The 18,157-nt window shown below is 27.2% G+C and overlaps 2 protein-coding genes across 3 annotated transcripts; both read left to right on the top strand.

The window, feature by feature from the left end:
* Positions 1-1,228: 1,228 nt before the first annotated feature.
* On the top strand, positions 1,229-4,417 carry LOC126839405 (ras-related protein Rab-28-like). Its single transcript, XM_050574727.1, has 5 exons — positions 1,229-1,415; positions 1,552-1,728; positions 1,881-2,004; positions 3,936-4,042; positions 4,123-4,417. Exons 1-5 carry the CDS (start codon positions 1,335-1,337, stop codon positions 4,309-4,311), a joined length of 678 nt encoding a protein of 225 aa, XP_050430684.1. The 5' UTR covers positions 1,229-1,334; the 3' UTR covers positions 4,312-4,417.
* Positions 4,418-12,069: 7,652 nt separating this feature from the next.
* On the top strand, positions 12,070-17,235 carry LOC126838878 (N-acetyl-D-glucosamine kinase). Of its 2 annotated transcripts, none has more exons than XM_050573649.1 (9): positions 12,070-12,539; positions 12,661-12,803; positions 12,874-12,958; positions 14,493-14,591; positions 14,742-14,883; positions 15,417-15,527; positions 15,767-15,896; positions 16,115-16,292; positions 16,442-17,235. In XM_050573649.1, exons 2-9 carry the CDS (start codon positions 12,772-12,774, stop codon positions 16,706-16,708), a joined length of 1,044 nt encoding a protein of 347 aa, XP_050429606.1. In that variant the 5' UTR covers positions 12,070-12,539; positions 12,661-12,771; the 3' UTR covers positions 16,709-17,235. The 2 variants fall into 2 exon arrangements, with proteins under 2 accessions (XP_050429606.1, XP_050429608.1); XM_050573651.1 differs by having other exon boundaries at positions 12,070-12,584.
* Positions 17,236-18,157: the final 922 nt, after the last annotated feature.

Here is an 18,157-nt window from a genome sequence, read left to right as displayed (position 1 = left end):
AATATGAAATGATGAGAGGTCGATGAAGCTTGCAGACACAGTGTGTGTGTTTTATAATTGGACGAAGATACTTCATTTGTGCATCACTGAACTAAAAATATGAAATGCGTATGCGGAGTGATGACGTGTCGACTAAATGTTAGACGTCATAACATACATTCCAATGTACTTAAGGTCTAAGGCATTTTTTGTAAATGCAATTCCTAAATTTTTTATAAAATCAAAACTGATAATGGCTTGAAAGGAAATATATTTTTCTTCACTGACTTAGAAAAGTTTAATGTTATCTTAAAAAATATTAGAACGTATTTTCAATCTTCGTTTGACTACACTTTGTCATTGTGTACTTTAAAATTGTTATTTCATACATATATAATACCTATAGTATTTCATCAATAGAAAATACTAATGCTGTTCGTTTATGTTTTTGCAAATTTTTTTAATTATTTAAAAAAAATTAAATTAGAATAATATGAAATTAAGAGGACAATGTGGCCCTGAATAATTGGGTTTTAGCACATAGGAGGTTTTTCGCGGCAACGACGATCAACTAGATAGCTAGTATAAAATCGATGATAAATTTATAAAAGTACATTGAATAATGAAGACAATTTAACAACAAGACGATTATTTAACAAGTCTTCTAATAAGATGTATTACAAAAAATATCCAGTTATAAATAATGGAAGTTCAAATAAAAATCTAATTTTGTCGGAATTAAATCCAAACGTTTGGTAGAAAAAATACATACATATGCAACCCATTAAATGTGTTTATGTTACCGTTTTATTAGTTACTAAAATGCAATTATTTTTAAATACTTAATGAGTAAAGAATACATAGATTTTCTATGTATTCTTGTATAAAATTTTAAAATATTGAAGTTATCGTAAATCTGAGGTCACCAGTCGATTCCCCGCGAAATTTTAAATAAAACAGTGTTGCTTCTTAAGCGACGATAACTTATTAAAATACAAATTAAACTATAGTTATGCAACACTATTATCAGGGCTGTATATTATTTTGTCTATCAAGTAATAGTAACGGAGTACTTGTTTAGCTTAATTTTTACTCAATGCTACCAAAATAAAAATATACACGCTCTTTATACATTGTAAATACAACATTTGCAGAAACAATATTATTTATTATACTATAAAGTAACCATAAAACACGTGTGATAGTAGTCAGTAGTAGGTAGTAAACACCCCTTTTCTTTACTAGCTACCCTAATAATGGTATTGAAATAGAAACTATGGAAACCAACCGCATTTAAGGACAAAACAAACCTCAGTAAAAATATTTTTGTTTTGTCATTATAACATTTTATTAAAATGACCGAAACAAATAATCATAATTCAGCGATTGAAGAAGTAATAAAAATTGTTATTTTGGGTGAGCCTAATTCAGGAAAGGTGATTATTTGTATAAAATAATTCTATAAATATATAACAATAAACGTGTATCTATAAAATATTATGTACGCATAATTACACTTAAATATTATGTATGGACGAATAATTACACTTAAATATTAAATGTTTTCTTTAGAGTTGCATCGTCTCTAGGTACTGTCACGATGATTTTACAAGGCAATACATTCCAACAATTGGTATCGAATTTTACTTAAAGCGAACTCAAATTCAAGGCCGTAACGTTCGAATTAATATTTGGGATACAAGCGGTTCTTCTAATGAACTATTGGACAAATACTTGTTCAATGCAAATGTAATATCATATTATTCACGTTAAATAGCTATAATAACGTTTAAACTAGATCACTAAAAAACGTTTTTTATTTATTTCAATAATTTCTAAAAAAATATGATACTATTAGTAAACAGAAAATAATGAGAATTAATTAATTATTTTTTTAATAGGCAATAGTACTGGTATTTGATACAACTGATAGTGGTTCGTTTTCAGCATTATCATCGTGGCACGACCGAACGGCCAAAGCTCACTACGAAAACCAACCGAAAATGGTGTTAATCGCAAACAAGTGTAAGTACCTTCTTAAATAGTTTTTTATTTAAATTTCAATACTATCATTAACCTTCCGCTATCAGTGAAACATAATATATTGAACAAACTTGTCCCACTTTCATCTTCTTTCCTTAGTTGTTTTAATCGTATAAACTATAGAGTGTAATCTCTAGTGTAAATTATATGACACGATTTACATTGCATATAATAGATATTAACAAAATGGGTAAAAAATTGAGTAAGAATAGATGTTGGTACTTGGTAGTAAACGAAGTTGACGTGATAGTATGCAAAGTTTGGACGACTACAAATTGCCTATATTCGAAAATGTATTACCTATTTGATCCTATTAATCGAATGTATTAATATTCGTTCTCATCAGTTTAATTAATGAAAGTAGGTATATTTTAACAATACTAAAATGATTATAAGCTATACTATACTTAAATGTTGAGTCAAACTAATGTAAACTGTTATAAAAAATGATTTTTAAGAAATTAAGAAGTTTTGTTTAAACAAAATATGCATAATCAATAAACATTAATAAGTATTAACAACTTAATGGATTTATGGATATATGGTATTAGATTGGTAAGAAGGATTTTCTAGTCGTTAAACGATATGTTTAATCTTTGAAACTAACTTCTTTGTTATTGTGTGTAGTGTATAACTTAAAATATGTAAGATTCGAGGCTCAAGAAGTTATATTTATTACACTAGTATTATCTATTAACATATACAAGTATCTACAAATTGTGATCGATAGTTAAAAAAAAAAAGAGTCCCGTATGATTAAAACACACAAGTAATACCTTGGGCTCTCTAGTCTCTACTAATACCTATTTAGTAAAAATAATATACACGTGATGATTATCATTTGTAGATCAAATAATGAAATATACACTACATTAAACATTTCAATGTTTCTAACAAGGAACGAGTACCTTTTAGGTATTCAGGCTCAAGTATCTGTTCCGCGATAAACTATAATTTGTATGGTCATTTATCATTCAATAACCATAGTTTTTTGTAAATTAATTAATTTTATCTATAAGGCGTAACCTAAAACTAATTTACGTCTTAGTGGTAATCACCCTGTGGTAAAAAATAATACGTTTATTAATTGACAAGTGAAATAAAAGGCCTCTACACCTAATTTGTCTAATAAAACTTAACATTAAGTTGAGATTTATAAACCCATATAATATAAAACAGCAAAGAGATATCTATTTTGATATTTAATTAATTAATTAATTTTTTAAGGCGTAATTCCTGTACAAAAATATGTGTTTCTACTTCACATCGCACGTTCCTAAAAATACTTCTCTTAAAGTTTTAAAAAACGAGTTTTTAATTCTTCATTACATTTACAAGTTATCGATCGTGGAACTATTTTGAAATTAGTTTTAGTAATTAATAATCTCTATGTGAAAAATTTTAATTTTTAAAGTTTTTTAATGATGTTTAAAATTCATAATACTAAAAACAAAATTTAAAATGTACTTTGATCGATACATCTAGCAAGATTACACGTTTCAGAGTACGGTTAAAATTAGAATGAGCTGTTTTCGAACAAAAATACGTTGATTTATCTGTCCTTTACCATATTATGTTTACATACAAAAAAAGTTTTTTAATAAAATAATAAAACTTGAATAATATTTGTGACCTCTAAACTTATAATACATTTACCTGAAGTCATATTTATTCTTGATTAGTAAGTAATCCACAATTACATGGTACTTTTAAATTTAAAACCCACGATTTAACAGTTGCGTCACTGATATAATATGACTTCCCTGAAAAAAATCACTTAAAATTATTACTAAGCGCAAACTCGTGACCGCGTCGAATCTAAATCACTCTTTCTTAATTTTTTAACAACCCTTTGATATTAATTTTTTTTTAATGCGATTCAAACTTGTATACCATGTTTAATGTTGGTTAAGGTGACTTAGAACACAAGCGAACCGTCGCTGAAGAAAAGCAAATATTATTTTCGAAAGAGTTCAAAGTAGGGATTACACAATCGGTATCGGCTCGTACTGGAGAAAATGTAAAATACAATCGTTTGTTTACATTAAAATATATACTTAAAAAAAAATCACTAACGGTTGGACGACTTACTGGTTTCAGATCACAAACACTTGGCAGCAAATTGCGGCTGAATGTCTTGGACTCAAATTAACGAAATTTGATTTGGAGCAAAATTTAGTGAAGCCTGTTCGAGCCGAAATCGAAACGACGACCAATCAATATCGAACTATGATGTCAAATAACAAACAAGAAAGCAGTACGTTATCCACTGTTTGCCTTATTCAATGAATGACAATTTTAATTACATTATTTCTTAATTCTTAGTTGAATATATTTCACAAAGTAATTAATATGTATGTAGATCAGTAAATATCGTTCATTGTAAACATATAAACCCTTGAAATGTAATGTATATTATTTAATTTGTATCTATTTATGTTCCTGAAATAGGATTTTATAGGAATCAATTATACATATATATTTATAAATTATCCTATAAAATAATATTCCTATTATAATATATAATATAATAATAATAATAATATATATTATTATATCTGTAACAACTGTGAATAAGTGTGTAAGTCGATTTCAGTGATTTTACAGGGGAACGATTATAAACTTTGACCAGCTGCCATAAACCCCTACTTAGCCAATAACTCACATCTCTCTCAAGGTTTTCTTTGTTTTATTCGTAGTTCGAGTACAAAAAGTATTTAAATTTTGTCCATTTCTATTTAAACTAATCACAAATACAGCGCTAAGACTATTTGTAGAAATATGAACAAAATCAGAGTAGATACGATAGTAAATAATAATATTGAAAACGAAACAGTAATGCAATGTTGCAGATGCAATTATGTAATTCAATATACTTCAGTATTCGTTGAAAATATGGATTAGTTACGAAACGAAATAGTTGTGCGCTATTAATTAAACGTATATGATTTATATATAGTTGTATAATATATTACACAACTAGTGTAATCAATAACTCTATTTTGTTTATTATAATTTACTGTAATCGAATTTATTTACGAAGCTAATTAATACTATTTATTTATTTTTTTTAAAAGGTTAAACTGCACTACGTATATATGGTACACTTTATGAGCTCGTGCATCATATTTTTAATGTTATAATGTTATTTACATGTCTATTCTTCGTAAGCTGGTCAATAATTTCGAATCTAGAGCTTTTACGTCTATGTGTATTCTATATACGTCATACGACTTACAAAATAATCAAAATAAAGTTAAAACTATAAAATTGTAAAATATTTCAATTAATTTTATTAAACTTTTTTAACTAAATTTTAGTTTGTTTTTATGATAGTAATTATAGACAAAACATTTTTTTATTTATTTCCAAATAAAACATTGTTGATTAATGAAGTACGCCTCTTTTAATCCTTTTCCCCGCCTCTTTCCCAAAAAATATTTTGCCAATTAGTTTCATTACTGTGTTAAAGACAGTAAAATGTTAAAAATATAAATCTACATGGTTTGGCTCTTTTAGCTTACCTTTTGGACATGATTTAAAAGTTTTTTTTTTTTAACTCGATTTGCCTACTGTTGTTGTTTTGTTTTGTTGTACAACTTAGATGTTAATATTAATACACGCACTTTATTTAAGCAATATTTAAAACAATTATTCCTTTTATTTAAGTATAATTAAAATAATATTCGAAATAACGTTTCAATAAAGTGATCAGGATAAAATTTATATACAAATTTAACCATGCCTAATTATTCATAACCGATTGTATTATATAAATTGTTAATTGATAGAGATTAATTGGTTTTACCCCTGCAGTACAATAAATGTATAAATATTTATTGTAAATTATTTAAATTTTAAGTCATTCAATTGTGTTTTTAAATATTACCAGGTTAAATCCTAAGAATGGTTTAATTTTTTAATCAAATGTCATAACTTTAATAATATATAAAATATTATATTAGTTGATTGAAGTGAGCGTTTTATGTAACAGTCTAAAGATTTAAACTAATAATGTAAAAACGATTTTTTGTTATTATTATAAAGATTTAAAAATAATACATTTTCGTTGTACTGGTTTATGACATTCCCCCTCCATACAAATGCCTGAGCACACCACTGAATTTATTCAATACCAGTCTCCGAAAATATTTAGTGTACATGTATACGTAAACAGTTTATGTTTACTATAACTTATAATAGGTATATACGTACATCTTTATTACATATTTTGCAACGTAATATTGTTTAAACTAAAGCGCAAAAAAATGAATGGTAATAAAAGTGATTATACTATTATTATTATTTTTTTCAATAAATTTAGATAATCGAGAATTCTTTAATCGCAATTTAACTAATTACCTACCTCTCTAACATATCCCAGATTAATTTAACGTGTGTTTTAATAAAAGTAGGATTAAGAAAAGATTAAAATCATTTAATTTTAAAGCCACCATACCTATACAGACAGAAGAAAAGTGTTCGAAACTATTTGAAGAGTACGTGTATACATCGTAGTATATAATTTGTTTGTCTGAATATAAATATAAAAAAAGCCTATATTCAGATAAGATATAAGCTTTAAAACTGTACAGAAAATACAGATCCAATAAATTTTAAACAAAATTTATTACACACACACTTTGTATACATTTACATATTATATTTATTATTCTGTTTGCGTTTTTTAAAAAATACCTATACGTAATTAATTAGTTATATCATAATAAACAAAATATGTTAATGTTTATATTAATCCGGTCATAGTATACTGATAGTTTGTATTATTCATGAAGGTTATCAAATCCTATTTTGGCAAATATGTTTCATAGTTCATGCATTTAGTATTAAAATTATGGTGGACATTAACATGAAATTAACTGTGCCAGTTAAGTCTAATGAACAGTCAACAGAGAAATTCTCGGAAACAAATTATTTGTAACTAATGATTCTTTGACCCTAAAAATATAGTTAAGTGGAAAAATTGGTAGAAAAATCTTTCTTTTTAAATGTTGTCTTCATAATTATGAATTTGAAATCTGAATAGGTTTATATTGCACTTAATCAGGCGCGTGACTTTTGGTCACACTTAGATAAAGTGTGGCCGGCGTACAATTATTTTATGTGATTACCTATTAGCATGGAATATGCTTTAGCCTTGGCCTCCCAGCTCGAAAACGACACAAAAAAACACTACAAAATAGCGACACGAAAAAGCGTTACAAAAGTAGCGCGTCGAACGTTTTGGTCAGAACATATCATTAAGACTATACTATCGTCATAAATCACAAGAACATTATAGATCAGAAAATAGAAATAATCACTATTCAGGAGCCAGCAGGCTAAAGCATGTTTCATGTTTTATAATTTTAGCTGTAAGGCTTAAGTAAACTGTAACTTCTATGTATGCGTATGGCTTTTAATACCGAGAGTAGATTGTTTTAAGGTCTAGTTCAGTCGCCTGTAATGAGGATGGCAGTAGACTAGGCATAGGCGGAACTACGGGATGTGCCGGGCGTTCCAAGGCATTTAAAATCTTAGGGTTTCAGGAATAATAATCAAATATTTAAAATTATATTATTTAGCATTTTTTTTATATTAAGGTGTGCCGGGCGTTCCAAGGCACCTTAATATAAAAAAAAATGCTAAATAATATAATTTTAAATATTTGATTATTATTCCTGAAACCCTGAGATTTTAAATTACTGTATTTTAAAATGTTTGTAAATAATATCACTTCTAAGGGCCCTGTGGTTGGGTAACCGATTACAAAAATAAACCATCACTGTTTTAATAAATAAGAAGTGGTATATGTATTTTTTTCTTATATAATATGAACACCTACATAGGTATATAATTATTTCTATTTTCGTCTGCCGTTACCAAGCAGCAGGCAGAAAAATAAATGTTTCCTAAGAAAATTATTGTTATGACTTATGACGTGTCACCAAATGAGGCCTTACTTTTTTTTAGCAATACATTTCGAGTGTTTTTGCTAACGGTTTTCAATAACCCGTCACTCATGTATATATATATATATATATATATATATATATATATAAGCTCTTTTATAAGCCTCTACTTTTACTTCGACTTTCATAGAGTACAAACAGAACTAATTGACAGCCGACAAGTAATACATTTAAGTTATACCATACAGCAATTATGTAGAATATGGAATAGGGTAGATGTTTAAGTTTTAACCACTGTGCCAATAGACAATATTAGCTCTTTTAATTTGTTTATTGATAAATTTGTTTTAACTGAAATTGTTTCAGAAAACGGGGTTAAAATAAGTAAAGGGTATATATTTGTCTTCTTCCGATGAATGATATGAAATATTATAAAATTGTATATAATGACACTTTTTACAACCGTTATAAAGCAAATAATAAATATTATTCATTTTAATTTTTATAAATAGGTACCAATTTATATAGCATATTTTTAATATATATTTATTTTATTTTTGTAGTTTTTTTTTAAATTTTTAATAAAGAAATATGGACAAATTTATATTTAAGTTTAGCAAAAATGCATAGTGTTTAACATTTGTTTATACAAAAAACTGACCACAAAAAAAGGTCATAAATGAAATGGCACATCAAATGTAAAACTCTTGTTCCGCCTATGGCAGTAGTCTCTCTTTCTCTATAGTCTAGACATCTGCCTGCCTAAAGAGAGAGACCACCCATAGACGAGCAGTGGCGTATATAGAATATAATTTCGGGGGGGGGGGGGTATAAAATAAGAATAGATATAATGAATATTATAAATTAACTTTGATTAAATTAATTCGCACATGTGCCGTACCAACCACAAATTTGATGAACCCCCAAAACTCTCCCCATATACGCCACTGTAGATGAGTGTCGAACCGGCGACATTGAACTATCTTTTACCCACTCAGCCACTCGTCCTCCAATATATTATAGGTATAAGGTACCCTAGGTAATAAGTCTTTAACAAAAATAAAGGTATTCAAACTTCCACTTAAATCAATGACTGGCCGTTATCTAGTTTTAAACAATTCTTTTTTATGTTGTACGCATCATAATATAGTTCAGAAACGAAAAAATATATAAAATGTGTCTAATATTCGTCTTATTTTTACTCATATTTATAGTTCATATTATTCAACCACAGTATACTCAGCAAACTGCGTACAAGAATATGACTCGGAAGAGTCTAGTCTCAACTAATTCGAACTAATTCACTCTAAGTAATATTTTATTCTGCGAATGTCCTGAATATAGTTAAACCCACCTATAATAATAATAAATATAGACATTTTTTAATTATTTATAATTCAAACGTACCTTTTTATTATAATTAGTTTATCGTTTTAGGCACATGTAAGATATAAACTATCGGGTAATAACTAATACACTTATTTATTGTGTAGATACATTTAATCAAATATTTGTACGCGGTTTTTTTAAAAGAATATTGACCTATAAACCTACATGATTATAATTTAATTTACATTAAGTCGTAGGTAGGTAGATACTGAATATATGCAAATGACTATAGTAATATTTACAATATTATTATTAGACGCAATAAGTGTTTACACACAATTCTCTAAAAAAATAAATCTATACAATTTACATTAAAACCATTACTACACTATAAATTAATGAACACAAAAGCGCGTTTCCGTTGTGTTCATTAATTTATAGACGGCTTTAATGTGAATGGGGTACACACTTAATTTAAATTATTTTGCAACTATCTAAACTTGAGTATCTTTATTTGTAATGTCATGAATTAAACTAACATTACATTTGACACAGAAACATAAATTATTTTGGAAACGATACATAAGTACGTTACACATAGACATGTACGCTGTAGATTAATAACTACAATGATACTTATTTAGTCAAGATAAAGAGTAAAACAAACAGGAAACGTTCAATATCGTCTCGTTCATGGATAGTTGGATGTAAGATGTAAAATGTTTTAGCATATCAGATCGTTAAACTTTAAAATTAAATGTTATGTAAAAATAGAAAAAATAATAAAATTACTTTTATTTTATACTAAAAAAGAGATCACCAGAATTAAATAATAGAGTAAATAAAATAAAAAAAGAACTAAAATATTGAGGAAGTTAAGTGCGAATGATTTGAAAACTATTATATAATTGGTTTTTCCTTAATAAAAAAAATAATTTGACTACAGATTTTTTTTTCAACTACATATATTATAGCCCCACTCTAGATCTACCTTCAGTCTAAATTTAGGCCCTTCAGTACCAAAACTACGCTCAAATAAGTGAAATAAAGAAAAGTTTTCACTCCTTCTGACTTCTGGGGGAAGGGGTTTTGATATTTGTTTGGTTTGTCAAGGTATATTTAAAAAATATACTTTACCAATTTGGAAATAATTTTAATATTTTTAAAAATGTTATAACGTACCGTAATTTGAAGTTGTAAAATTTGTCTCAATTGTGATGGAGAAGGGGTAAACTTTTAAATTTTTTTGCGAAAAAATGTACATATACCACGTATATGCAGTCTCAAAATTTGAGGCATTAAATTAATACGGATTAAGTTAATTCGGCAGTTAGGTGCATACAAACGCACCCTTTAATGCGTGTTACCTTAATGCGCTTTATAAAGTTAATTTGATTTGTCATATCTAATGAACTTTGACCCATATTAGAACATCCAAAATCTTAATTTTCGAAATGCACCCGTATACATAATAAACCAGAACACTAATGCACATTAACTCAAGTTAATTAATGCGTATTAAGTTAGTGCGCATTAGCGACTGCATATAAACGTGGTAACAAATCGACATTATTGATTAATAGTTAAATCATTTTGGTAATTAGAGGTACTGTACGAATGTGGGTTGAGTTGTACATTAAATAAAAAATGTTATCAATGGAATTGAATAAAATAATTTATCTTAAACACTTAATAACATTTCAGTTTTATTTTATAGGTAGGTATATCAATTACTTAAGTTATTTACTGACTAATAATGTATTATTTAATATATATACCAACAATTATATTTTATATTTTAAGTTGACCAACGGAGAGTAGAATTCATACACTGGTAGTCGATTCACGATTACCTTTAACATTTTTGAGAATTTAGTGTAATAATGTGTGATAGGTACGTTTGAAAGTTTGATATTTTAAGATGAAGAGAAAGTATTTTATTAAATGTTTTTTTATTTTGGTTTAAGAAATAATAACACATTCCACACAACTTGTAATTTGAAATTCAATCAGTGATGAGAGAGGGAGGAGCGCACCTATCTTCTCGCTATATTCCTAAATACCAAACCTACGTCACTGATATACTGAGTATAACAGTCAACAACACTAATTGCCAGCTGTCGGGGCTGTATTACCTGCTGCCTAAATCTGAGTTAAATGTTATATGCGTAATGACTAATGTGTGTGTATAATGTGAATAAAGTTAGTATATTTGTTTAAAAAAGAGTTGATAATAAAATATAATATTGTAATGATAAAAAGGACGTACACGGTTTAAACGCGTATAGGTAATAATTATTTTACAATGTGTCGTAATTGAATGATTTCGGTTTTGACCGAGAAAACGGAATACATTAAAAAACAATACGAAAATTACCGCACTGTCCGCGTGGTTGTATAATAATTCATTGTCCTGGCTAAAACCAAATAAAGGTAATAATAGTTAATAATATATTATGATTGCGCTCTTTGTATAAATTCAATTGGTATGTGAAGCACGTGGATGATAATTAAGACTAAACAAAGAAGAATGTATGCATTTCATGTGTAGCAAGTATGTGTAACGAAATCAGAAACCAGAATGTCAATACAATATATGCAAAAGCAAATCGTTAAGCGTGCGCGAAAAAATAGCCATAATTTTGAAAAACCGCGGAGTACGTACTCGCATATTATACTTATATATGAGTATTATTAATTGTGTACGATATACATAATCTTTATATACCTATTATAGACTATAGTATTTACGTATACATATTACAATATAAATAGATCAAAACTTTGTGCGTAGTCGGTAGTACAGTCCAGTGTCCACAACCGCTGCAGCAGCCGGCTCTATACACTATACAGTCAGCCGGACCCGCGAATTTCCACACTGATAACTCTGACAAAACGTGTTTCTTATCAATTCAAAGTTCAAAACCGCCTCTGCAGTCTGTTGGCTGTTGGTTGCTGTTACCAGCAAATAGTGTGTGCTGTATGCTTGTACAGTGAACTGTCGCGTGTGATATACATGTACCCGTCGGGCGTCAATCGGTATTCGGTATTATAATACAGTAAACGACTGTCTCGTCTGGTCCGACTTGGATTCCAAATACTAATTTCTTGGCCGTCGACGTGTACGTTTGTGTATGTCCTTATCACGTTTTTATTTTCACGTGCAGTATATTTAATAGTATAGAGAAGAAACATATTTATATATACATACATAATAATATTTTACTATAAAGAATTTCAAACAAAACGCGTCGTAAATTAAAAATAAAATCCCAAGTAAGTCGATGCTGTGCATATACCTATTATAACCGCAATTATAAGGTATCGCATCAATAAATAATGTAACTGCAATTCAATAATAATAATAATAATAATAATACGACTTATTGTTAAACAGGTACTCGACGGCCAAACCAGTTTGCTGAGTATTGTCGTTAAACATAATAATTCGTCTATACCGCATATTAATATCGTTTGGCCGTTTTAAAAAACCTACAGAAACTCAAAAATGAGCGATACGTTTTTTGGAGGTATTGAAGGGTAAGTGTTGTTTTTTGTTTCACCAAATTAGCCAATCGTATCTTATGTTATTGTTGTTATTTCTACATAGTGGAGCTTCAGTATCGACTGTCGTCATCACTAACGGCAATGGTGATATTTTAGCCGAGATCAAAGGAGATGGTACAAATCCCTGGGTAAGTTATTTATATTCTTTTTTTTTCTGAATTTATTTTCTTTATTCTATAAAAAATTAAAAAGTTACAAATTATATATATAATAATCCCAGAGAGTACACTTGAGATTCAACTTCATTGAGTATTTTTTAAATTTGTATATACATCTTATTTATTGATTGAGTATGGAAATTGTCTAGCATTTTTATATTTTATCCATTGTTGTGTTTAATTTCATATTACATTTAATAGACCATTTAAATTTGTATAGTTATTGAGTGGTCACCAAATATACAATCTATTTATTCTACTACCTATTCTAGTTATTATGCGTTAAAAGCAATATTTAATATGTTTACACATTGACTATAATCATAATTAGTTTCATGAATTGTAAATAAAAGTAATTATAACTTATAAACATAATTATTTTTAAAACCTAGCATAAAATTATTAGATAGAAATATTTAAAAAATTATTTATAGTTATCATAGTAAAATATGTTATAAATTATAAAAAATTATTTTTATGCTAGGTTCATTACAGCCTGACTGTTGACCAAGATTAGGTTTTTATATAAAATTATAAATAATGGTTTGTGTAAATGGCAAATAAATGTTTAAATATCAGATAAATTCATTATTTTTATATTAATGTATTATTATTAAAATGTTAAATGAGTAAGTATGTTATTACATCAACATAAAAAGTAATTTACAATAATAAAGTAAATACATTGAACAACTAAATAATTTACAGTAGCTGAATCTAAATTCTCTAAGACTTAAAAAGTTATATTAACTTTATCCAGTATGACCTATAGTGTATTTTAAAATAATTTATAAAAGATATATTTTCTGATAGTGTAAACAAATATTGTTGTACTTCATACTTAATTGTCAATTAATTTTTAAAAATATTAATAGGAATTAAATTTACTTATTTATCTGTTCAAGGCTATCAAACAGTCAGTACACTCATACCTTTTGTATTTTGTCATAATTAAATAATTAAATATTGATATTTTTAATTTTATCTAATGTTCGAACAGAGTACCTATATTATACAATTTTCTACCTAACTATATTTTACAGGTTTGGACAACTCTTGGGCTACAAAAGACAAGAGTTGCCATCCTGGGGAAATGGGTATGGTGCGGTGGTTTTCCATTGCTTTACGCACCATTTCTCTATCTAGATGGTTGCCCGCCCAGCTAGAGAAATGGTCAGCGACCGAGATTTGCACCACGGCTAGGGCGTAGAAACGCTAGAAAAGTATCATGTGTTATTATCTTATAAATGAATTAGGTACCTTAATTTTTTATTTTATTTGATAAGATATTGGCCTCAATTATATACTCAATGAGGTCAAGTGCATAAGTATAAACTATTGAGAATATTATAAGCTCAATAATTATAAATATTTTTTAAGTCTTACATTTGATACTTAGCATTGTTATTGATAATTATATTTCTTCACATATTTAGTCAGTGTTATTATTATTTTTAATTGTTTATCATAATAATAATAATATAATGTATAATGTATATTATAGATACTGGGAATTAAACCATGTTTGTCTCGAGTTAATGACTTAATCAAAGAAGCTCTCTCCAAAGCTGATCTCAACAATAATATCAAGCTTAACGGATTGGTTAGTACATTATTTATTTAGATGTACTGTAATCAGTGGTGTAGTCTAAAGGGTAAAAGTGCTATGAAAGCGTTGGTAACGACTGCACCACTGATTTTACAGCTTAATTAAAAAAAAAAATAGTAAATATATTGATGTTTTATTCTGTAGGGCCTTAGTTTGAGTGGCTGTGAAGATGCTGTATTTTGTAAAACCATTGAAACCCAATTAAAGGAGCTCTATCCTGAACTTACCAATGATGTTACCATAGTTAGTGACACTTTAGCTCCAATTGCACTTGCTTGTGAATCTGGTAAAAATAATTTTTATTTGATCCGTAATTTGTTTTCATGGCTATTAATTTTACAAGTATTAACACTTTAATTATATTTGTATACTATATACTCTGTGTTTGTATAAATCAAAATTTTTTATATTACATAGGGAAAAATGGTTTAACTCAATTTTTTTCATGAAATGAGTTAATAATGGTTGGTTAAAGATTGATGGGTGACCGTCACAATGGTAAACTCAAAAGAGGGGGAAAATATATTTAAGGCTCTCAAAATAATTGATATAGAATTCCCAAACAAGCAAAAAACGTGTTGATATTCCGTGGTTTTTACAATGGTATGGAAAATTATTTTTAACCAAATCTAGCTATCACTGTGTTCCCCTTTCCTCTCACAAATAATTATGTGAATTTTGAATAAAATGTATAGCGTTTTTAACACAAAAATTTATTTTCTGAAAAATTTTAAAAAATCAAGTTGACATGGTCTTTCCTTGTGGTCTTCATATATTGATATAGTATGATACGTGTTTATTTATGTTTAAATATTACAGGTGGAGCTGTTATTATTTCCGGCACAGGTTCTAATAGTCTTTTAATGAATCCAGATTCTTCAATAAAAAGATGTGGAGGCTATGGTCATCTACTAGGAGATGAAGGAAGTGGTAAGAATACAATAGTTATTTTGTTATAAAAAAACACAAAATGCTAATAATACTGTATGATTGACCTTTTTATTTTGCCTTATCCTACATAAGTATTTCAGTTTTATTACATAACTAAAATATATAATAATATTTGGTAAATACTATTCACTAATATATTATCAATTATTATAATTTAACATTTTAATTTAATCCAAGTGGTTCGTTAATCTAATTAAATGTTTATATTAATGTTTTAGCATATTGGATAGCGCACAAAAGTATAAAAATATGTTTAGATCACATAGAAGATTTTAACTATGCACCAAATGGTTACTCAATCGATAAAGTCTGGAAAGCTATCAAAGAACATTTGAAAATTGAAACAGTGTATGTAAAATGTAATATTTAATAATAATAAAAAATTTATAAATTCTATATTAAAAAAAAAAATTGTTTACACTATATTTTTTAGACGAATAAAATTAATAATTTATATTGTCCTTTAACTGTATGTTATTTATAAACTAATAAGTAATAACTATTTTAATTATATGACATGTTATAATCAATTACAAATTATTAATTCATTTGATTTATAATTTTAGACTTGATTTATTGGGTGAATTTTATGGTGAAAAAATGGAAAAGTCCAGAATAGCTAGTTTATGTAAAACATTAGCAGACTTGGCAAATACCGGAGATAAGTTAAGTCAGTGGCTTTTTGGGGAAGCTGGGAAGGAACTTGCTAAATTGGTGCAATCGCTTTATCCGAGTGCTCATAAAGTTAGTGTTATTAAATATAATATTTATTCATATATATTTAATTATCTTTTAAAGGGTGTAAAAAGCTTTTAGATGGTAAAATGTAAAATTATATACAGTATAAATTATGCACAAAATAATATACATTTTTTAATTCTTGTTTACAACAGTTATTACTTAAGGAAAATGGTGGATTACATGTTGTATGTGTTGGCTCAGTGTGGAAAAGCTGGTCGTTGCTCAAAGAAGGATTCATATCTCAACTCGAATACAACAAATCGAATAGACTGATAGTCCAGGAATTCACTTTAGTAGTGTTGGATAAAACTGTTGCTCTAGGAGGCGTCTACCTTATTGCTAAAAAATTAAATTATAATTTCCCATTTGATTACGAGCATAATTACAAAAAACTTTTTCATTATGTGCATAGCCATTAAAACATATAGTGATATACATGTTATATTAAATTAATGTGCCAAATTGATTTAGTTATAAAACGCAATATAATTAATAATTATACCATAGTTTTAATTTTGTTTAAGAATTTGTTTGAATTTTATTCTATTGTTAATTAGTTGTTGATTATTATTATTAATTTTATTATTAGTATTGTCCTTATAAAATTCACTCGTTTTAGTGTGAATACATTTGAATATAAAATACATATTTATTATTGCACTCACGAGTTAAATTATAGGACAGATTTTGAATTGGTTATTTTTTTTAAATTAAATTAACAATCTATTAGGTTTAGAACGCTGCCATCTCATGATGGCAGCATTGGGCCTCTGTGGCCCGTTAAGCTACATTTTAGGCTATATTTTCAATTCACATATCACATCGTTTTTGTTTTTATTATTTCTAACTATCTAAGTGATGAATTAGTTAAGTTAAATAACATTTAACCTTTAAAATATTGTATAATAAGGGGCCAATCAAAGTTAAATAAAGAATTATTTATAAATTTTGGTATTTTTAATTATTTTTCTGTACCAACTCTTCTATTGAACTGCTGCAATTTAATTTTTATATTTGTTAAATTACCAATGGTAAACCATTTTTACTAATACTTGTTCATTTTTAATTTAATACATCATTGCTCCTATAATAGTAATATCTTATAAATGTACTTGTATAAAAAACTACTCCTTATTTACCAAGAAACCTATTTTATTAGGATTTAACAATGAAATATTGCCTAGGTTCTATATTTATTACTTAGAAACATTGTTACCGCTCAACACATCTTTCATTACTTAACTTGTTTTTACCGTGTGGTTCATGCTTTTGTATTAAATTATTTTTCGATGTTAATTTCTTCTATAATGTAGCAATTAACTGAACAAGCTATTTAAAAATAAATATTTTTAATAAAACAATAGCATCATTATGTGTGTAGTATTTGTATATAAATATTAAATAACCATAACCTTTAAGCATAAAAAAAATGTATAACCATAGTCCTTAGTCCTGAAGGATGTTGGGAGATAGAATGCTTAAAAAAGGAAAATTTCAAAAAGTAATAAAAAACAATGGGGGGTTCGATGAAGTTCAGGGAAAAGTTCATATTGTACTTTCTAACTAAAAAAAAGTAAGTGTCAAAAATAAAATCTGTTTTCCAGAATAGGACAGTAATTTTACAGGTTAAAAACATAGTTTTTTGACTGAGATATTCTCTCCGGAACAAATAGATTTAATTTTAGAACGTATCATTGCAGTTTTAGTCTTGGAATTCAGTTGTAAAATTAAAATTGTGTAGACATTACACACTATACACATATTTAAATAAATCATACCATAATATTGATGTCGAATGGAAAATGAGGTGAAAATAAAACAATGTTGAAGATTAATATTATAATAAAACGCTATTTTATTAAATGACT

This window comes from Adelges cooleyi, unplaced genomic scaffold (assembly GCF_023614345.1).
Source record: "Adelges cooleyi isolate 19-005CV unplaced genomic scaffold, UGA_ACOO_1.1 ACOO_flye_CR_arks_rails_tigmint_CR_PRNA_30, whole genome shotgun sequence".
NCBI classification, from domain to species: Eukaryota; Metazoa; Arthropoda; class Insecta; order Hemiptera; family Adelgidae; genus Adelges; species Adelges cooleyi.
Note: the sequence above shows the minus strand (reverse complement) of the source record. Positions and strands in the feature narration are given on the sequence as shown.